The sequence below is a fragment of the Accipiter gentilis genome, unplaced genomic scaffold, assembly GCF_929443795.1.
Source record: "Accipiter gentilis unplaced genomic scaffold, bAccGen1.1, whole genome shotgun sequence".
Taxonomy (NCBI): domain Eukaryota; kingdom Metazoa; phylum Chordata; class Aves; order Accipitriformes; family Accipitridae; genus Astur; species Astur gentilis.
Window position 1 is genome coordinate 251,314 of NW_026060892.1, and position 23,165 is coordinate 274,478.

The 23,165-nt window shown below is 42.7% G+C and overlaps 1 protein-coding gene across 1 annotated transcript; it reads right to left on the minus strand.

Moving 5' to 3' along the window:
• Positions 1-1,068: 1,068 nt before the first annotated feature.
• On the minus strand, positions 1,069-22,074 carry LOC126037050 (E3 ubiquitin-protein ligase RBBP6-like). Its single transcript, XM_049797277.1, has 10 exons — positions 21,909-22,074; positions 15,408-15,500; positions 10,664-10,707; positions 7,844-7,879; positions 5,360-5,448; positions 5,144-5,240; positions 4,161-4,300; positions 2,639-2,808; positions 1,746-1,849; positions 1,069-1,296 (listed from the first exon to the last, which is right to left on the minus strand). Exons 1-10 carry the CDS (start codon positions 22,072-22,074, stop codon positions 1,069-1,071), a joined length of 1,167 nt encoding a protein of 388 aa, XP_049653234.1.
• Between the last annotated feature and the right edge of the window lie 1,091 nt (positions 22,075-23,165).

Sequence of the window (23,165 nt, forward strand, 5' to 3'; positions counted from 1 at the left end):
TCAAACTTCTTTTAACCTCTTCCACATACGCTTCCTGTGCTGTTGCCTCATGATGATGTACTTGGCCTGTTCTTGTCCCTGCATTGGTATTTTCTTGCTTACTGGATCTGAGATTTTAAACCATCTGTGGGATGGATCCCGATTTTTGTTTGGATTTATCTTTGAGATTTTATAAAGACTCTGCACCCTTACAGTCTATCTAACGTCAAGTATATAAAAAAATGAAGGACTGACTTGGCACAGCAATAATAGATAAAACAGACTCTTCTCTTCCCATCGGAGAGAAAGCAGCTGGGCTATTTGAGACGACTAAATTGAAGAACCTCAAAATTGTCCTATAATAACAGCCTTGACTTTTCCAATGATTTGCTCAATCAGAATCAACTAAGTTGTTCAAAAAAGAACGCTGGAGGCTGGTTTCTATTGGGAAATCAATTTCTTCAGCCTTATACAGCAAGTGAGCAAAAGGGTGGCTTTCCACCTGATCCTTTAATTATATTTGATTTTTAGATGCACTTATCGTTTCCTCAGAAAGCGTTCATTTTTCAGAGTCCTCTTTTCAATTATGCACTGGACTTTTATTGTAAATAATCTTACTGTGAGCACATACCCCTTTGTTAAAGCCAATTCCAATTAGGCCATTTAAAAATTAATGACCACTTGTATTCTACACAACTATCGGTGCACACTTACTTCATTATGAATCAGCTGTTGTAGAACTTATGTGTTACAGCCTCATTTAACAGGTTACAAGTATTAATACATTGCATTTCTGTAGAACACTTACAGTTCCCAGCCTGGTCTGCCATCTGCTGAGCAAATTGTACCGGCTCTCGCGGGATGACCTTTTGGAGCAGAGAGAGGAAAAAGCAAAAAATCCCATTCGGTTTATCTGAAGATCATTTTTAAAAAGAAATTCTTTTTACAAAATTAAAAGTTACAGTTCCTTACCAGTGGTGAGTGTTGATTGTCCTTGGGGGCCCAGACGACTTGGTAATGCTGGTTGTCTTAGTACAGGAATCTGACAGCCCTTGTGAATAAATGCAGACAGTTGGCAAATAAGCTCTACTAAAATACAAGAATCGCTGCAAATGTTGAAACAAAGCTTACCTTCTCTTCCAACAAACTGCTGATTGACAGAGGCGAATATGGAGACGCTTCAGCAGCAGTCATCAGAGCAGCAGGAGGTGTAAGAGTCACGAGTGGTGGCGGTGGCAGTGGCAGCTGCTGTTGGTGCCAAATCTGCTGACGGTGCCTTTTTCTGTAACCGGCTCCATTTTTGAAGTTGCTCACAGCCTAGAGGCAGAAGAACATTTACGAAAAGGTAATATGAAACTTCAGCAGATACACAAACAAAAGCCTCCACAGAGCAAAATTACTTGTGTAATTAGCTGTAAATGCTATCAATCCCAAAAGAAATCAACATGCCGATACATGAACACATCACATTAAACACTGATACTAGTGACTGGTAACTCAGAGCGTCTGTATTCAAAGTACTGCCGTGTTAACACAGAATTTGAAAGCGAGGCAATCACCTTAAACAAAAGCGTGACCTGAATTTGCCAGATTGTCTCCAAGGAGCTGTAAGCTTCTGTGATAACAGATAATGTACTGGAAAGGTAAATTTAGCCTTATTCAATTCAACCTTGCTTAAGCAGATGTAAATGAATATTTCCTTCCCTTTCAGCTTTTGACAAAGAGCCTATTCTTACAAGCACTTTACGTAAAAGTCATCATGTTACCCGGCGTAGGCACTTGTTGGCCACTAAAGCATCAGGCGAAACACCTGTCTGATGACACTCTGGGCATCTATGTTCCTCAGATTCCAGTAAGGCTGTTCTAATACCTGTGTACAATTAGAATAATCAAAATAGCATTTAGCCAAACTAAGGAAGTTTTGGGCATTCTAATCAACTATAAAAACACGTATATGATCAACAGGTGAATATGGTCTTGAATGGAGAGCAGGAAGCTATAAAGGTTCAATAGCGTAAAAAATTTCTAGTATGCAGCAAATAACTCTAGAGTTTTGGTATGTCACTGTTGTAACATTTGAAGATGTAGAGTAGGCTGTGTCTTGATGTTTCAGCTAGTCTTCTTCCCACTACATAGTACAGTGAGAAGTCCCCACCCTCAAGGTTAATGAATAAAACTTGTCTCAAAAAACGAATAGTAGGTTCAAAAAACCATTACTAGGTTCGAGTTCTGAAGGTTTTAAGCAACTCTCCCGTGGAGAAAAATGGGGATTAAATGACTCTAACTATCCGTTTGTTGCAGACCACCATAAGTCACCAGAGCTGGCTATACAGTTTTGTATGAGAGAAAGGGCTGTGGGCAAACTAAATGCATTCAATATCCAATACTGCAATCGCCTGCACAACCAGCCACTCCTCTCATACTCGTCCTTCCGCATGTAAATTTAACTAAAAAGCTATTTTTTTTACTATTCATTTATTTAACTATTACAGCTCTCTGGCTTTTTTTCCCCTTCCTACGAGAAGAGCCCTTTCCTATTCAGGGTATACTTAAGTATAAAATAGAACTGGTAACAAAGTAATTTCTCTACCTCCTCTTTCTGCTTTCAGAAGAGCAGATGTGCTGTTTTGAATTAACAAACATGGGAGTTCACACTTACATTCATCACAGTAACTGTTTCCACAGCAGGGAATAATAGCTGCATCAGTCATTATCTCCTTACAAATGAGACATAAAATCTCATCTGGAATAAGAGCATCTGAGGAGGAAGAGGATGGCTCCTCCGGTAAAAAGGGAGGCTTTTCCTTCTTCGTTCTAGCATAAGCTTCCCTGGAGGAGGGGAAAGGGGAAGGAAAAAGAAACAAATTAAGGGTGGGTAAAGGAAAACTTTTCCAAGCTTTGGATATTATGAAAGGAAGACAGGAGATGGAATTCTTCTCACTCCACATTAGCCTTCTAAAACATAGGCATTTAGTTGAAACTACTTTTCTGTCGCCACCACACTAGAATAGGGAGGGGGGAACAATTTTCCCGCTGCAGAGCTCTCCTATTCAGTGGATCAACAAAGAAATTAGCTCAGATGAGCTGGTGGGTCGAGATAAGGACAGGAGAGATCACTCACCAATTATCGTCAAGAGAAAAACAGACTCAGCTTGGGGAAAATTAACTCAATTTATTACAAATCAACCTGAGTAGGGTAATGAGAAATAAAACCAAATCTCAGAACACCTTCCCTCCACCCCTCTCTTCTTCCCAGGCACAGCTTTACTCCCGAATTCTCTACCTACCCTCCCCCCGCAGCGGCGCAGAGGGACAGGGAATGGGGGTTACGGTCAGCTCATCACACCTTGTCTCTGCCGCTCCTTCCTCCTCAGGGGGAAAACTCCTCACTCTTCCCCTACTCCAGTGCAGGGTCCCTCCCACGGGAGACAGTTCTCCATGAACTTCTCCAGCATGGGTCCTTCCCACGGGCTGCAGTTCTTCACAAACTGCTCCAGCATGTGTCCCTTCCATGGGCTGCAGTCCTTCAGGAGCACACTGCTCCAGCGTGAGTCCCCCACGGGGTCACAAGTCCTGCCAGAAAACCTGCTCCGTGGGCTCCTCTCTCCAAAGATCCGCAGGTCCTGCCAGGAACCTGCTCCAGCGCGGGGTTCCCACGGGGTCACAGCCTCCTTCGGGAACCCACCTGCTCCGGCGTGGGGTCCTCCACGGGCTGCAGGTGGAGATCTGCTCCACCGTGGACCTCCCTGGACTGCAGGGGGACAGCCTGCCTCACCAGGGTCTTCCCCAGGGGCTGCAGGGGAATCTCTGCTCCGGTGCCTGGAGCATCTCCTCCCCCTCCTTCTGCACTGACCTTGGTGTCTGCAGGCTTGTTTCTCTTACATGTTCTCACTCCTCTCTCCGGCTGCTGTTTTCCCTCTGTCCCAACTTTTTTTCCCTTCTTAAAAATGTTATCACAGAGGCATTACCACTATCACTGATTGCCTCAGCCTTGGCGGGTGGCGGGTCCGTCTTAGAGCCAGCTGGTATTGAACATAGGGGAAGGTTCCAGCAGCTTCTTACAGAAGCCACCCCTGTAACCCCCCCTGCTACCAAAACCTTGCCACACAAAGCCAATACACACGTTTACGCACGGTTTCTCTCGTTCACTTTTTGGTCGGTCCAATTAATTCCGTACTTACACATTAACACATGGTATTGCGTATTTTCCAGTTCTTGTTAGCATAACACCCTCCACATTGGGATCTTTCACCTCCAGCAAGAGACTCCTTGGAATTCCCATGCTCTTTTTCATTCTGGGCACAGACCCAAAACTTTCATCCTGTTGAGACAAGAAATGCAGACGTACCGCATCTTAAGACCCACACTTAAAATGACACTTCAATGATTATTTTAAGCAGCAAGAGCCTTTAATCCTCTCCTTTTACCTAGCAGAAGGGTCGCTCAACTAAAATACTTCTTTTCCTAAATGAATACAGCCAGGATGTTCCGAAGGTTAGAGCAGTGTTTTGAACTCAGCCGACATTCTTTGGCTTACCCTCAGGTTCCTTGAGGGTGAAACAGCCCTTAGCTCACCATCCACTCAGAGAAGAGACACAAACCCGCTCCTCATCCTCCAGAGGGCAATTCAGAGGGAGAGCTTAATTCAGTGCTCTGAATTGCTCACTGGGGAAACTTACGTTCACCATCTCTATATGAAGGCTAAATTCATACCTCATGCATGTACATTCAGTGACTAACTTTAAACGGCATGAAGACGCAACCAGAGGCTTGTCTAATTAAAACACACAAATGTTCAGTAGATGGGGTCAACAGAAACATCTTCTTATTATACAAAATACTAAAAACTATGAACTGTCATTAAAAAGAGTTAAAACCAGAAACACTTCCAATCAAATTGAAAAGTACAAAAACATGCATGCAAGTTCACAGAGAAAGATCTATGGACACATTTCATGTCCATGACCTAGAAAAAAGAAAATTGTACATTTCTAATTCCAGGTTTCCCTGGAATTCTGAAAGGCTTTGCAACATTGCCATATAAGCTCTGTATTTCACCCCAAGAGAAACAATGCTTCACGTGAGCATTCATGTACTTGTTACCTAACTGCCAGGGTAAAACAATTAAAAACCAAGTTAACACCCGAAGTCCCCCACATCTTACCCCATTTGTTGGGCAGTTCTTTATGGAATGGCCAGGTTTTCTGCAACGATGGCAAGTATATGATGATGGAGGTGGACCCAAGGGTTTCTTCATGTAACTACAAGATTTTGGAGAAGAAAAGAACAAGGTATGCATGTGTCTCTCTTGTTCAACCAAACACCTCTACAGTTTTTTCCATAATCTTCAAAGAACAGATCTGACATTATCAACACTTACTTGGTTGGACCATATTGACGGCTGGACTGTATCATCATAGCTTTTATTTTATCCTCTTCAGAAGCATTGGCTTCAGCCAGATTGGCAGTCTGTTTAACAGGCAATTATTTGACACGCACATTAGAAACACGTTTAAGCCCACACAGCCAAAGACAACACCGCTCACCCAGTCCTGTAAAGAGCAGCACAACGCTAGCAGAGGTTGCATGAAAACAGCTGCTTAGAGACAATACCGTTGTCCTGAAGATGTTCTGGGGAGCCCTTACACCGTTATTACATGGTGTTTGTGTGCTACAAGAGCTACTTGACAAGAGCGTTCTTGGGCACTCAAAACCTTAGGCCCTGTTTGTACCTTACAGAAAGACTTGCGTAACCAACCCAATGGTCTTCCAAGTGGACCGAAGGCATATGTAGACAACATGACACGATCCAGTATTTTTAAGGTGATTTTTAAGCTCCAGCCTCTTTGAAGAAGACATCCACTGTACATTTAATTCAGAAAGATGCATGCAAGTATCCTTATTTACATTTTGCAGCATTAAAAAAAGGGACACACAACTTTTTGCTTGCTGAAATGCAGCTTCCCACACAGAAGCATTAAAAGGAAGCAGGCTTTCTATAATCCCTCAGCAAGACAAAAGATACTTGTCACTACAAATTTGACCATCATGGCTGGAGGCAGTCCACACTGCATGCTTCCCCCTCTACTAACTTCTTCATATTAAGTGATTTAAGTACAGGAAGCACAACCTGCATTTTTTTTCCAGTTGACTGTGTCCTTTTCACATACAAATTGTAATATCAACCTTATGCAGAAATAGACCTTTCAAATTAATGAAGCCAGCTGTTTTTTCAAAGTAGTATTTGTTCCAATGTTTTTATTTCACACTAGTCCAGATCCAAGCAGGGTCTAAGGGAGAGGCTGTAAAGGATGGGGACCTTCAAGCACCTAGCATTCAGACCAACCACTCAGATCAACCACTCATGGTTCTGTTTTTATATGCGTTCATTCACAAAAGCAACCAACTAGTTTCAACATTCTATTAAATGGATGTTTCATAGACACCATTTTTTCCTCCGCAGTAACATAATCCAGATCAACGCCTATGAAATCATTTCCTTTAACATTTACAGAAAACTTTACAGATACTTGACTAATTTCTTTGAACCCAAACAGTTTACAAAACACATCCAAAACCCACAACACATTAGTAGGAATAGACCAAAATTCAGATATGGCATTTCACACGTAGTAATAATAAACCAGAAAACTCTTAACATATCACCTCCATGCCAAGCCAGTCTGCACTAAAGAGCTCAGAGTAAGTAACAGGTTTCAGCTGCTTTACATTACGTTCCTGTATTTTTCTGAAATACTGAAATTCTCTCAAAAGCTTAAATGTGTACACCACAAGGACACTTCTTCATATTTTAGAGTTAAATTGGGCATAAGTTTACAGAACCAAGGACATGTTTAGGGACAGCACTAATGGAGACCAAGTTCTTTTGGTGGCTACCTTCCAAACATTTTTTCCCGCCTCCCCAGATGCACACAATTTAATTTCTTCAGTGAGAAGGGAAAGAAGTGACCAGTGTGAAGAGATTCCTCTTTCTTGGAAATGAACTCCAGCCTTCATTTTCAGAAGAGAGAACTAGCTCCTCTGCATTAGGCCCTGTCTTCTCTAAGCTTTGCAAATGTAAAGACTAGTTATTTCATTGGCGAGCACTATGCCTTTTCACAAAGTGCAGCCAGTAGTGCTTTCCCAGAGGAAGGTACACATTGTTGAGCGAAAAATGCAAGCAGTTCCATTAAAACATGGCATTACAACAGTTCCAGAAGGTCACATCTGCTAATATGCCACATATACACATCGGTGTATTCCTAGAAACAATCAGGTGCACTTTCACACTTTACACAGGCTGCATTCAAACAAATTAGATTATGTTGTCTACCGTCTATATACTAGTATTTATGAAACTGTGCAGCATTAAAAGAATGGATCTGTAACTTTAATGGCTCGAAATTCAAAAACAGCCATGCAATTGTCCATGTTACAGAAACGATTCTCTTTTGGCTGTTGCACGCTCCCCCCTCCAAATGGCCGTAACTTACAGCCCATTCAATTCTTCTGTAAAAACTGTTGGTTTCCAATGCAAAATTAATGAATCATATGAGAAATGGCGAACAGCTTCTGAAATGCTGCTTCTCTGTGTCTGGAAGATGCGTAATAGTGCAACATTACGTTGAGGCTGATAAGGTACTCCCCTTCTATCTTCCCATAGTGGGAACTACTCTTTACAGGCTAGTACCAAAATAGACACACATTTTAAAGTTAAAATGAATACTTTAAATGAATAAAAATTAAATTACAGTTTTGTTCCCATTACAACAGTTATCCAGCTATAGATCACAGTATAAGGTTTTAAGAAACAAAGCAAACACTTTTTTTCTTTTAAGAATTTGACAAGAATATATACATATACCTTAGCAAGGTGGGCCAGAGAAAGAGATGCAGGAGACTCATCTATCTGTTCACAAAAAATTAAACACATATTCAAGTTCTACAGTCAAAACATAGCAATAGTTAACGTCTACTGTAGTCTGAAAGTCTGCACTATATCCTCTGAGTGCCACTGACAGGGGCACTGCCAACCCCGTGGAATTTGTGTTTGCTCAAAACAAAGTCCAAACCTATGGCACCTTAAGAGTGCCTGTGTGGTTAATGAGAAGAAACTAAAATAAGCAAACCCGCACGACATCAACTTACTGCTCCACACTATCTCAGAGAGGGACCCTTGTCAAAGGCTCACATCTGTCAATTTTCAGCTAAAAAGGATTTTGGTTTATTTGAGAAGGAAGCATCACTACAGGAGACTTATTTGCGGTGTAGCTTGTAAATTAATCAGTTAACATCTCATCACTTCTAAATGCACACAGTTATGCTTTTATGAAGGCAGTAGCTGCCTGGCAAAATCAAGCACAGGCGTATCGGCCCTCAACCATGAACTCTTCCCCTCCTGTCACGAAGTTTAAAAATGCCAAACTCACCATACCCCACAACACCCAAATAAAAACACCAAGCCAGAACATCAGCCATGAAAGTAAACCACCACTTTGTCTAGAAAAAAACCCGACTGCTCAAATTAGTGAAATAAAGGTGTTTCCCATGACAGAGCAGCCTACAAAAACAGAGAATACTGATGTCTTGTATTTTATTAGACCACAGGCCATACTATCCAAATTAGTTTGGGAAGCGTGAGAATTTAATATTACGCTCCTTACTATCAGAGCAAAACCAATTTTTAATGATGGTGAAAACACGGAGTCAGAGCACAGTCCTGTAATTTTTTTCTCCACTGCAACCACACTCCTCCCTCCCACTGACCTCCTGGAACACCCTGCAGGAGTCAAGCCCTCAGGCCACTAGTTTCTAATAGGCTGCAGTGTTTACTGAGAACTAATAGTGAAATGCTGCTTTTCCACAAGTAAACAGGGTAACACTTAGCTTGTTCCTTTTCCAGAATATGGAATTATATTATGCCACAAGCAGCAGTTAAGCTTACACTAGCAAAACATGATCAGAAAGACACCTGAATCACTGCTTATTAGGTCTTCAGTTGTTCAAAAATGTAGAATAAAGTGTCACGGCATAAACTGAACAGCTCTCCTCAAGACGTCACTAAATGGATCGGAGGAGAGATTAAAACCCTTCCTTGGAAAAAAGCCCTTGTCCTTTATTACCTAAAGTTGCAGAAGAATTCAAGGGAGCAGTTTTAGCAGATTCTGGGGACAAAATATTTACAGGCAAAAGATGCTTCCTCACTCCAGTTAATCATGTCTTCTCTAGATGTTTAGGAAAGCACAGACAACATGACTCTAACACTAACTGAAACATTCGTGAAAACGTGCCTTTGGAGAGGAGCACCCTGATCTGGAACAAGAGGCCGCCTTTCCACTGCAAACCTTACCAGAAGATTCAACTCTCCTCCCCTTCACAACATTTGGTACCCACCCACTTCTGTCAAAAGGGAAGTCTGATCAAGTATTTTGAAGCTTCATGCCCCACATGCCACTCTTCTTCACGTGTGGAAAAACAGGCCTATGTTCTCTCATGGCAGGCACAACCATTATCACTTTGCGGGTTTTCAGAAGCAAACAAGGAATTGGGAAAGCTCTCTATTGGAGTCTGGCATTAAACAGGCTAGTATTGACCAGTAACTGAAACATAACAGTTCATAGTAGTCCTTGTATTTTTTTAGGAAGCCGTTATTCTATGGCCTGCAGGCAACAGTCTGATTACTTAAAGGAGATGAAAGCGCTCCTTTCTATGAACAGTTACCACAAGCAGCAAAGAGAAAATTCATGTACTATTTAGGACGTTTGCCCAACGACCATCTTCCAATGATCCTACATTCTTGTGTCTTTGGTTTTTTCCTTTGAATTTCTACTGAAGTATTTCCTGCCAGTCCCTCCAATCGGTCAAGTAGAAACAACACCTCCATGAAACTTGTACACAAACCTAAGGTAATACTGCAGAAGAATTGGGGAAAAAAACCCAAACCAAAAAAAAATCCCACCCAAAGTAAGCGAATAAAGAAAACCCTCAAAAAACCAGAATCAACAGTCAATGTATCAACTCCCATTTCAGACAGAAGACTAAACAGAAACTCACATAAAGCAAGTGGGAAAGGGGACAGAAAATAGGAGGAAAAGGCTAATCTCACTGCTGGAGTGCTGCATTTAAATTACAGTGGTTTCCTAAAACCCAATAGCTTGGTTAAACTGAAAATTCAGCCACGAAGGATCACAGCTGTGCTTGACGGTGCTAAAACAATGCGCATGACTCTCTGCATTTCTGCAGCCTCTGAGGACTAATACCAGCTAGAGCTCCTTGCAGTTACTGAAATAGGAATACGAAAACAAATAGGACTCACTTTCTTGATTTGGCAGTAGGAACAGTAGGACAGCAGCACAGATTTGGAAGTGTAGAATGACAGCTAACGTAAGAGCAAGACAATTAAGAAATAGTCAAAGTATAAGTTTTTGTGCATCCTTTTTAAAAAAAAATCTGGACTGATTTTAACATTGCTGCTTTACTGTTCAACAATAATTGGCAAGCCTTCCCAGTGATTTATTCAGACCACGCTAAGATCCAGGTTTTGCTTTGAAATACATGCAGAAAGATGTTTATTTCAAATAACAAAACAAAACAACCCCCCCACACACACACTTTAGACCAAGACCTGAGTTAGCTTTAAGAATACCGCTAACTGTGCTCCAACGCTAAAAGCACCTGAGGCTGCAGTGCTTTTACTCTGTGAGGAGGGCGGGGGACGGGACACGACGACTTGTACAGAGAGATGCAAGGCTTCCACCCTCCCTATGGCTACCCACAACCCACATCAGGTACCGTCAGAGCAAACATGAAGGGAACAGTTTTGCTTTGTCTTCCTTTTAATTAGTTCTAACTAACACTAAGTCTTCCCTCCCACTCCAGGATTTTTCCTTTCTTAAAAAAAAATTTTTTTGGAGACATCTATCTAAGCTTATGGTAAGATGCTACTTAGAAATGTAATACAAAGACACCAGGGAACACACGAGGCTGAAAGAATGGTAACCTTATTGATGAAGATGAGATTTATGTTTATACACAAGCTAGTAAACAAAGAGAAAACTAACTCTTTCCAAGAAATAAAACCCCATCTCAATTAGATCAAATACTATAAACGTGGTTTACATAAATGCGTTACATTAACTGCTGGCGTCACTGGGCTCACAGTGACAGGCTTTCATGTCCAAAAAGGAATTTGAACCAGTCAGTGATAGAATTATGGAAGTCAGGTTTAGGCTTAGTGGTTTTACACCAACGTACAAGAAGTTTTCCACTTTAAGTTCATTGTATACCATTCCACGAGAATCAGAGGCTGTATTCTTCAGAGAACACAACCCCAGAGCTCATGCATTTCTAGATTAAGTTACCCGAACAGCTGATCAAGGGATCAGATCCAATGATCCAGGGTTAGTGCAAAGCCTCACACCATTCTAGTGAAGAAAAAGCAGTTAGACTTCAAGATGAAAGATAAAAACCAACAAATAGGAATTTTTACATTATAAGGGCTATTTTGAAAAGCACAGTTACACCTAGCCTTCGACCCAAGTCGCAAATCCAGATCTAGACCATTACCGGTTAGGTATGTCCTGGTGTGACTGCTCTCTAGTTTAGCAGCCAAATGACAGTGTTTTCTAACCTGAAGAAAAATCCTGCCCCTTTTCCAAATGGAAATTCAGAGTGGGGGTATACTAAAGAAAGGCTTAACCTTTGGGAAATCAAAGCAGCATCCAACCCCGAAGCCACCCAGATCCAAAAATGTACTGCAGGCAGAAGTTCAGAAAAATGTCAGGGATTTTACCCACAAATACACCAGGCTCTAACCTTGTGTCAAAATCTGTACACTGGGTTTTAGATATTTTCATTTGCAGACAAACTATTAAACTAAACCGCTTCATCAGATAGACTGGAAAGATCAAATGCAGAACTTCCGAATACCACTTTGCGTAGCAACCATATTTAAATCCATGGCAATCTCTTAAAGACGCACATGTACTCAGAGGGGCCCAAATCATATCACTTCAATTATACACTTTTAGGAACAAATACCCAAGCATTTAAGGACATGAAAAGGAAACATTTAGCTGCACGTGACTATCCTCAAAATGTATGGGATATGTTGGTTTGGGTATTTGTTTGGACCCCCAGGTCAAAAGTAAGAAACAGTACCAAGTTTAACCACAGTGGTTTCTCAGGGGGTTTTGATAACATTTTCAAAACCCATTAGGAAAAGAGTATTTTAAAAAAAAAGCTAAGTGATATAATGTGGAAATGGCAGAAAATTCACTCCAAACAATTTGGATTGCAAGAAACAAAAAGCACAAAACAACCTACAAACAAAACAATGTACAAACATACACATTACTAGCTATACACAGATGTAGAACACGGCACCACGTTCAGTTGTGCAAACCTCGGACCTACATGACCTAAAAGCGATCATACATTACCTGTGCAACACAAAGTCGTACAGGAAATATTCTAGCATACTCAATGTGAAATGCAATGCATCACTAGGCACCAATACCAATATTTACATTAGAACTGTGCAAATGATGGCATTACCCAGTTTTTCCTACGCCGAATCAAAGACATTGTCTTTACAACATAGACCAGGTTTTACTGGAATACATAATTAGTTAATGTTTGGAAAATTAATACAAGGCTACGTTGTTTAGAATTAAGAGCCGTGTGTAGAAAAAAGTGTGAGATTGTGTTTTTACATACTGCTTTTGATGTTCCACTCACTGCCTCAGTACGACTTCTGGAAGAAGAAAAGAAGGTGATCAGAATTTCAAGTAAAGCACTTGTACCCAGCATAAAGCAGTGACAACAGATTATGAAACCTGAACCTCAAAACATTATGTTCTGATAGTCTAGGGAATGGGAAATGTATTCATATACCTAAACTGTTCTCTCTTGGCACATTCAGTGCAACTAAAAAAACCCAACAACCCAACCCAAATCCCGTTTCTACTTTGTCACAAATTAAGATGTACAGTTACAGAACACAACAGTGCAAGAGGAAGTCCTCAGGTATTTTGTCTCTGCTGCGTCAGTATCAAAAAGATGACGTCTGTCTCACAGCTTGGTGTTCTTAAATAATCAACTATCAAAATACAAAGGCAACTTTAACCAATCTGTACATATCTAGTATTACAAATGGGTACCAGATACAGTACTTTAATTTCCAAGAAAGAACACTGACGTTCTAGACACTTTGAAGTGCAAGTTTACTTCAGAGAAAACAGTCAGTCATCTGACAAAGAAATAACAAAAACGGCAGCAGCACAGGCTTTAGAACAGAGTTTCTTTGTGAAAGCCCAAGCACTGTATTCAGAGAGCTACTACATTTAGCCATGAAAGTGCCAAAATACTAAATGTGTTACATATGCAATATTGACTAAAAATAGTAGTAGAAATGTCACCTGAAAGCAGTTTCTGGGGTTTGGTGTGATTTAGGAGCCCTGTGACAAAAAAGAAAAGGCCTTACTTGCCAGAATTTGCTTTAGGATAATCTTGAAAAGCCTACGATCTTTTTGGCAATAGTCATTACATTTGAAAACTTGCTGAGATTCCACACACTTATTGATCTGTATCTGCATGCCACTCATCATGAATCAGACGTGCAGCCCTTGATCTAGTTAACAAACAATTCATACGTCATCCAAAGCGTCCCATGAGCAGAGACAATTCAAAGGCTGCTGTGGAATTTAGGTACAAATAGAAAGGCTCGTGCTTCCTGCCACTGCTAGAATACCACCAGGCTCACAAGTACAGCCACGTACCTCCTGAAGATGAGGAAGTACAGGGAAATACTTTAGATTACCACACAATGGTTTCTTCATCCATTTACCTTGAAGAACATACAACAAGGTGAGTAACCCATTTTTGAAGGCCTCTCCACCGTTATAGCATACATTCCTCGTTCCCAAACATTAACCACGCTACCAGTTGTTTCTGCAATGTTTCCAGCTGAAGGAATAGAAAGCTCATCTGCCTGGTTCATTTTCAACACTACAACAGCAGCGCCATTCTTTCCTTATCCCCACATCCAGGTCTTGGTTTGATCTTTGATGCCAGCAGCATCTCTCCTCTCATTTCAGGGCAGTATTAAGATACCAGGAGAGAGCGCCAGCCAACCAGAAACGGAGGATGCGTTGACAAGGTGCCACTAAGCACACATATTTAAGTTAAACATGGCCAAAACAAGGCCATCATTATAAGCACAACACTGTGGCGTCCTGAACCCCTAGGTAGTGCCTGAAAGCACTGCAGCAACTACTGAAGGAATATACCCAAAGTTTACAGGCAGAGTCACAGCAATCAGGGGTTTTTGCTCGCAAATGCTTCACAGGTACCAGGATGCTGCTGTACTGTTTTTTTGAGACACACCGTAACTCACCAGTCTACTTTACTGACTGAGAACCAACATGAGAAAGACATGGCAAAACCACAAGCTAATAATACCTACTAATTGTGGGGGAGAGGCGTCTCTTCAAGAAGGCTGGAAAACATGAATGTTCAAACAATGCTAATGTAGCTGAATACATACATGACAGCAATAATCCTGTAGTCAGCATTGCATGTGGATAGCTGTAAGTTTAACCAACACATCCGATTCTCTGTCCTTCAGAAATCTGAGGAATATAGGTTGAAAACCTGGAGCACGGATATCAACTTAGGGTAAAAACAGACTTAGATAACTAGTAACGCTTGGTAACGTGCTGAACTGCTTAGTGAGTTTCAAGTTTGGAAAGGGTTAACTATTCCTTTGTTGTACTCGCTCAAAAGGTGATACACGTTAGGAGAGTGTTCTTTTTCTCTTGCCTGAAATGGACATTGTCCTTAGGAAACTAACAGGAATCACTTATGAATGGAACTTCTGGTTTGCATGGTTTGCCAGCTGGCAACCCTTGGTCTTTCCTCTGTGTCTGGTATGCAAAACACCCACATTTGGGGGGTAAGATTACCTGCCATATCCCACCCTGCCTCCCCCAAATGCAAGAAATAGTCAAACACTGACTATCAGACTCTTCTGAGGTGGGAACAAATTAGAAGTTTACACAACAATGCCTATCTGTCTTTACTATAAAAGCAATCAAATCAAACACATAAAATAAGGAATCTCTCCACGTAGAGGAAATGGGATCTACAACTTGGCTCTCAGAAGAATCAACCCCAAGAACAAACCCAATGGAATCATCTTAAAAGCTACCATTGTTGCAGTTTGAACCCCATCTCCCAGCAGGCCAAAACATGTAAGTCTGCTTTGCGACAGATCTATTAAAATCTAGCCCATGACAACAAAAATTAACAGCAGCTTTAACAAGAAAGATACAATCTGAATGCCTCTTGTCAACTCATATCAGTTTGAAAGTTAATGCACTGAAACCCCTAACCAAGAATACAATGCTTTACGGATACTTACGTAACACAGGTTTTGCTGGTGACTTTAACTCCTCCAGCAGGGATTCTTCTAACAATTACTGATGAGTTCCTACGAATCAGGGCATTACCATCTGTGTATTCTGAAAACAACATCAATACAGAAAAAGAATCTGCCAGTTTACGAGAACCTATATCAATACATAATTACACAACATTTCAGAGAATCCCTTTACCGATAGAAAAGCAAAATCTGATATGTAACATTGTGCTTTTATGGTCCCAACACACTGAAAGTACATTTCAAGAAACCTTCAGGTTTGATCATCAAACACAAGCAGCACAATCTTTTTCATGTTTCTAAAATGGTTGGAATGCCAACAGCAAAATGGTCTCAAAGGTCACTGAAGCGGAGTCTGCTAATGCATGAGGTTCTTCCCCGATCTAGCTTAAGTTGCTTTTGCTTCTGTTAGGCTACAAAACCAACAGAGCTTTGGAGAAAAACCAACCACAGCAAAGTCTCACCTGCATAAACCAGATTCTGAAGTCTGACTAGCTTGCCCTGCAACAAAAGAGTCCCTCAGCTAAAGCATGACAACTCTGCGCCATTGCTTTCGTAGCTGTTAACTGTATCAATTCCCCCGTGCTGCTAGTGGCCAAGACTGACAGAACACAGAAGAGCGCCTGCCATCTCTGTCTATTCCTTGGAGCTTAATCCATCAACACCGCCGCTTCTCAGCTGCTCAGCGCTCTACATGTAAATGGAAACAAAACCGGCAATGCTAGCATTTGGATCAGAGAAATCTGGGGGGGTTTTGAGCTTGCTTTCACAAGTAGGGCAGAACTGGCTCCAACTAAAGTGCTATCTCCCCTCTGAAGCTTATCATCTAGTTTGAATTAACCCAAGGGACATGAATTGGGTGTCAATAGTTGTGGATGCCCCGTCCCTGGGCTTTTGAGCAACTTGGTCTCGTGGAAGGTGTCCCTGCCCGTGGCAGGCAGGTTGGACCTAGATGATCTTTCAGGTCCCTTCCAACCCAAACCATTCCCTGAGTCTAGGATTCTATGAATTCTTGTGATTCATTTTGCAGAGCTGAGAGACTCAAACAAAATTCCTTATGACGACAGCCGTGAAAAGCCTTTTGAAAAGAGCGTGTGCCTGAAGCTACCCGTGCTTTGCCTGAGCTTACACCATGTTAGTCTTTGAAGAGGAAAGCCTTCTGAACGTCTACATAAGGCCCAAACAATCAAAAAAACAAACTACCTGAGACACTTTGACTGTGTAAGCTTAAAATGCAAAGATCTCTCCATGAGAGTGGTTTTTATATTGTCCTTATACAAGCTGGATATGACTAAATATTTTAAATGACTATCAGCAGCCATTCCCTGTAATCTGCCTACAGTTTTAAATATTACAAGCTCTTACCTTTGCAGACCCAATCAGAACAATGGTCTGAAAACCAAAGATGCTCTATATCTAGTCAAGCTCTGTCAGGGTGATTTTGCCCAGTGATCACACACAAAACAGGAATATTTCACAACTTATGCTTCATTTTTCAGTATATTATTCCTACAGGCAGGAATCTCTCTTACCCCAAAACTCACCTACCAGAAGACATTATTTCAACAATGAAACGAACATTTTACTTCTATTTCCAAATGACAGAAAGCTTCTTCAGAAAACTGAGAAATCATTTAGCTGAAACTAATTCCTGATCCTCCCCCCCAGGGAACCAAACAGCACGTTTCCTCTGGACGTCCGAGGAGGTTCAATTTGTGGGAGAAAGGACTACTAATGACGAAAACAAAAGCTTTTACAGAAGTCATATATCCTGAAAGCAACCCCTAGAGCTCTTCTCAAAGCAGAAACTCTGACCCTTCCACAGCCACCTGTCAAGAAAGGCCTGCGCTGGGACTTTTGGATGAAGAAGGAGCTGAAGCAGTACTGGGGCCCAGGCAGGCAACTGGGAGATCATGGCAGCTGCAGATCTAGAAGCCCAAACCAGCTGTTTCGACCTGCTGAATGGAGTCATACAGAGCGTTCTTTCTGGCCCAGATCACAAACCGCTGCACTGACATTTCAGACATAGAGGACAAGCAACAGCGGCTCCACAAAAAGGCAGGAGTTTGCTACGCCTGTGCTGAACTGAGGATTACTCTAGTTCTGCAGCAGATTTACAAGTGGCAGCACCTCGCCTAGGAAGAGACTGTATACATGAGGACAGTAACCAATGCATTTATTCACAAATGATGCAAGCCTGCAGAGGTCAATTCAAACATGCCCAACAGTGATGCAAAAAGAGGACTAAGTCCTCTTCTAGTACTTGGTGACAATTCATTGACCATTAGAAGAGAAGCATTGACACCTGCCTTCTGAATAGACTTATCCTTGAATGTGTGTGCATATATATATATATATATATATCTATATCTATCTTGTGATATATGATTGTTTTCAATTCGCTTGTTAAGTGCACCATGAAGAGAGGTCCAGCCATCTAGGAAGAGACTGATATAAAACTGAATTCCCCTTAAAAGTCCATCAGTGCACATTTAAATGGATCAGCTGAAGAGTGACAATAGCGCGGTGAAGGAAAGGCTTTCTTTGTATAGGACAGTTATCCCGGCACCTATTTGTATTTGGTACTGAAGTATCCCACCAGCTTGGTCACTGTGTCAGAGCATTTGTGGAAGAGTGTTTACATACAGCAGAGTCCATTGCTGAGTTAGTTCTGTGAAGGGGCCTGATACCAATTGGCTTTAATACATTTATTTTTCCTTTGCCTCTATTAACTGAATTAATTTTGGTGATGAAATTTTATGAGAGGTGAAGCCAAACAATGTCGCCTAAAAAGTCAACTTTTTTCTTTTTTTAAATAGGGAAGGACTAAATCTGGCGCACTATTCCTGAAGTCCCTCTCAACTTGAATTTAACAGATGCCAGCTTAGTCTAACAGCTCTCAGACTGAACTGGTGTCTCCCAGCAGGAACCTGTTCCCCATGGGCAGCAGCATCCCCTAGCAGAGACTCGGCAACTACCAGGACCTGCAAAGCAGTGTCACACTGCCTCACCTCGTGACTCCACATCTGCAAAGTGAGCGGTGACGTCATGCCCAACAAGGCTACTTTTCACACTTGGCCAAGCAGCGCTCCAATAGAAATGTTCAGCAAAGCTGGAGGTAACAACATTCTTGATTCCTATTCCCTGATAGCACAACACGTGTTTTTTGTTTTACTGGCAGAGATGGCCAGTAAGGGGCTACTGGGCTTTTGTCAATCTGACCTGTCATTAAAAGTAAGGATCCCGTTAACTCAGAAAGCTTGCAAAAGCCAAGGAAGATTTGGATGTTATCTCAAAGTCAAGAGCAGAAGAGACATAACAGTCTAAAAGACAAGAAATTTAGTATGCTTGAAAGACCCAAGGGAAAGAAGTATTTCATGGAGGCAGACAAGTTAAACAAGAGCTACTTTGACTGCTGCCTCATACGGACTCGGAAATCTTACATCAGCTACTGCATTAGTGTCCACAACCTTCTTCCTGCAAAAAAGTACAAGCAGCTCAGGTTATGCTCTGCTTCGCACTGAATGCACAATTTAACAATCCCATTTTTAAATTCACCTATACTTCTGAAAAACTGCTAGCTTTCTGTCACATGTATGCTATCAACAGGTTACTGAAAAAAGCTCCTACTTTATTTTACGGCCTGCTTTAATCCACCGTTTGGAGTCTGACAGCCGCGCAAAAGCACCTCTCCGAGCACTATGCAGAGAAGTATTTTCACCCAGATAAAGTACAGAAGCTCTTCAGAACAGAAGTCATCAGAAGGCAAGCCTATATGTGCAATGACAAAGAAAAGCCTTTGCTAGCCTTAGATGCCTTGCCAACCAGCTGTTATGCTACTGGGGAAAGGATTTGCAGAGTAAGAGCTGACAAGGACTACTAACATGCCAGACTCTCCCTACCAGAAAAGAGGGTAACTCCCGAGAACACGTTTTCCCCCTAGCGCTTAAAAATATGCCTTCTCACGATGCGAGTTTTTAGCTCTCTTCTAATCAACACCACTTGCACACTTTGCGACAAACAAATCATCGGTGTAGCTGCACTGAAAGCACTGCCTTGAAACATCCTGATGAACAGACTGGACTCCTATTTCTGGATTTTCAGCTTCCACCCAGGCAGGTATCCCTGATCTCACCTCCAACTGGTATATCATCATCTCCTGAATGAGCTAGCTCAGGAGGTCAGACAGTTCATGGAGCTTTCATTTGCATTATTGTCACACAGTACTGTGCTCCAAAAGAGCACCTGTATTGCTCTGAAAGGATGAGTCAATAAAATCTGGCATACTTGCAGTCATTAATCTGATTATACAGACCGCCTGATGCCTTCATGTCTTATTGGCACTGCTCGCTGCTTCAGCATGTGACTGGGAAAGCGAAAGCAATGCTGGAGGCAACGTGGTAATGTCCCAAACGGAGCCTGCCCTAAGCACCTGGCCAAGGGACATTAACCTAGCTGACAGCACACCCCCGAGAGGTCCCAAACCTGCTGCTGACAGAGTCCAAGCAGCTGACTGCCAGACAGGCAGTGCATGAGCTCCACTGCAACATCTCAGTTTTTGAATGGGTACTTACATGACTTACCCTCAGCTCAGCCTGGGAAACGGGGAACGCCATACCCTTTCTGAAAGCTCTACACAAGAATGCTGCATGGCAGCCCAAGAATTAATTGCACTCGGAGCTGTCATCAAAGCAATCCCCCGTACTAGCACTGCAACACAATATGCCACAGTGAAGGACAAGGTTTAAAAGTTGCTTAAAGTCTTCTCTAAAATGCTACGTTTGCACAGTGCTGCAGACATTCCAGTAGACACATAGACAGACTGACATCAGCTGTGAGGCCAGATGATTTCATTCACAGTTAGCATGGGGTTTTTCTGAAGACATCGCATTGTGGCACTGCTAAAACTGTCAAGTGCATGCTGCAACACTGAACTCAAGCAAGTTCTGCGTTCAAGAGACAGTCTTCTAGGAGCACTATTCTTCCTTAAAACTCTTCATCGGAGACCAGTTCTGAGACCCATTTTTGCTTTTCTATTTTCTTGCATTTTGCCTGATAAGCAGAATAGCACATTCTCCAAGTGTTTGGAGTCAGAATGGTACAGGCCAGGAAAGAGTGTGCAAGAGACCTGCGTTCGGGAGTTTGCAGTTCTTCCACAATACTGTGAGAACATCCTATTACAAAAGACAGGTCAAGAAATCCAGATCAAATTCAAAGGAGGCAAGTTTGAAGGCATCATTCTGGCCTAGAGGCTTTTGGAAGGCAATTCTGCCTTTATAGAACATGCCTCCATAGTAAGCTTGGAAGAGGACACCCACACTCCCTCCCTATTTTTAAAATAGGTCCCAACCATCCATTTTGCCTTCCCAACATCTTAAAAAGAGTCCTTCCTATCATTTTTTCCCACTGCTATTTAAAATCCTGTTTCCTTTTAACCGATATTAACATTGCTTCTCCTACTAGATCTCCATTATGAAAAGTAACCGTTACTGAACTGTAAAGCTTAGAGTGCTTGGAAAAATCTGAGCAAGTAGGTCATCTTCACTCAAGGTTCACTTTGCTCTTTCCAAGATCATTTCAACATTTAGGCAGGACTCCAGCACAGACAAAGTTAGAAAAAACTCAGTCCTTTATGTCCACATGGAAGAATTCCAAACACCCCTTTTAGGCAGAATATCCTGGTCTACATTTTTCCTTTACCTTCTGAAGGTGAGCTTAAGCATCTAGATCTGATTAATAAACACTGAAATTCACGGTTACGCATATAAGCCAAAATCTTGGCATACATACATATTACACCAAAATGTACTCTCTAGGTTTGCTCAGAAAACCACTGGGGGACTTTTGCATTTTCCCATCAAAAACACCCTTACAGAAGCTTCAGGAAGTATCTGTATCACTGATATACCAATGCAGTGGAGTAAAATGAGTTGAAGACAAAACTAAATCACCAAAACCACTTTTTTTGCTTCAAATTAGCCATCTGTTCTGTTTCCATCACTTTCAGCTTTGTCTGCCAGATTTCTCTGAAGATTTCTTTGAGGTTTGTTATTAAAGGATCTCCTCCCACATTTCCTTATCATTTTACCTAGAGGAATTCCAGGAAACCAACACTTTTGTAAGCACTAGACGTCGCCCATCAACCACGCTTTCTTCTGTGCCTAGCTCCACGTCTAAAGCACAGATCTGACGGTAGTTGTCAGATCAGCAACAGCAAAAGAACAGCTCCGTGAGGTCCCCAACACAAGTCACAGCTACCGCTTGTGGCCGAATCACATTATCGCTTCCCACCACGCTTCATCCCTGGCAATGCTTGCCCTCCTGGTCCCCCTGCACACCGGCAGGATGGGCCCCAGGCTGACTCATGCTATGTGGGGATGAGCCACAAAGGGCAGAGCATGGCTCCCACAGGCCATGGCCGTCACGGGGTCGTCTACGACGCCGCCAGCCAGGCAGTCCCCGAGGCCCCGTGCCTGTTGCCCCCACGCACCTTCTTTGGTCTGGGCGTTGGTGATCAGCAGGTCGCAGCTGGCTGCCGTCAGCTTCTCGCGGACCATGATCTGGAGCTTGAGGTCACGCAGAGAGATGTAGAGGCCGTCGAAGGTGACCGTATCATAGTTCAGCTTGGAGAAGAACTTGTAGTGGACACAGGACATGGTCGGGGCCAGGCGACACGACAGCGTCTACCGTGGCAGATGGAGGTGATGCTCGCCCGGCTCCTCCTCGCAGCCCAGGCGGGCAGGCGGATGATGGGGAGAGGCCCTGTGAGAGACTGAAAGAGTTAATGTCTCAAACATGGCGGTGGGGCAAGTTCTACGTAATGACGAACTCTGCTTAACAACAAACCCTGCACAGCAAGGAACCACAGGTGAAAAGAAGCCAATCGGCACAGATCAGCACAGACATCAGCAACGGGATGGGGAGGCCATGCCGGGGGGTGTGCAGCTCTGTGTTCTGCTATGCTGATCTGATATGCTGAGCAGGGCAGCTCACCATGCATGGCCAAAGATCCAACAATGGTCATGTCTGCAGGGAAGGAGGAGTTACTCCCCAAATGACCTCCAAGCCCAGCGATCCATTTCCCAAAGGTTCTGAAAGCACAAACCGCACATGACGCTTACCTAGTCTAATGAGTTCAAGCGCCCGCCTGAAGGAGGGGCAAGGATGATAAAAGGACACAAACTGAAGCCCCACCAGAACTGGACCCCTAGGCTGACTGGACCAACGCTGCACCCAGGACCAGTGAAATCTTTCTCTTTTCCTTTTACTCCCTCTGCCTTGCTCTCTCTTTCCCTCTCCCTTCCCATAATCCTTACACCTCATCCCTTTAAGACTTAAAACCGCTGACCAAGTCTGGGACTAGGAGTGGATTCAGCCGCCACTACGCTCTCCTCTGAGAAGGAGTCTAGAAAGCAAGGGGGTCTGCTCCGAACCTCCAGACTCAACAGGAGGGACCTCCTTCTGCCCTGAATTGATGCATATGGTTACCACGGGTTACACAGTCTAAAACACTCATCTTGTGCTTTGCCTGGGAGAACCAGGGTAAAAGCAGTAGCCTCAAGCCTAACCTGGCACTTGGGCCCTGCATTGCTGCCGTCCCAGTTCTTAAGAAAGGCAATTCACAATTGCACTTGTGACCGGTACCCCCATGCTCCTGACACCTCGTAGGACGGTTAGCAAAACGAATGCCATTTTATGAGGCAAACAGCCATGCTCTGTGACCAAGCTGGCCACTTATCAGTCCCCT

Bases quoted from the DNA above. Each gene is read 5' to 3' on its own strand.
- LOC126037050 (XM_049797277.1), bottom strand. From the start codon at position 22,074: ATGTCCTGTGTCCACTACAAGTTCTTCTCCAAGCTGAACTATGATACG. The intron at 10,708-15,407 runs GTGTTACGTAAG...TCTCTGTACAAG, and splicing joins TAAAGTCACCAGCAAAACCT to TCGTCGTGTCCCGTCCCCCG. The intron at 5,241-5,359 runs GTAAGTGTTGAT...AAAATCTTGTAG, and splicing joins CGTCAATATGGTCCAACCAA to TTACATGAAGAAACCCTTGG.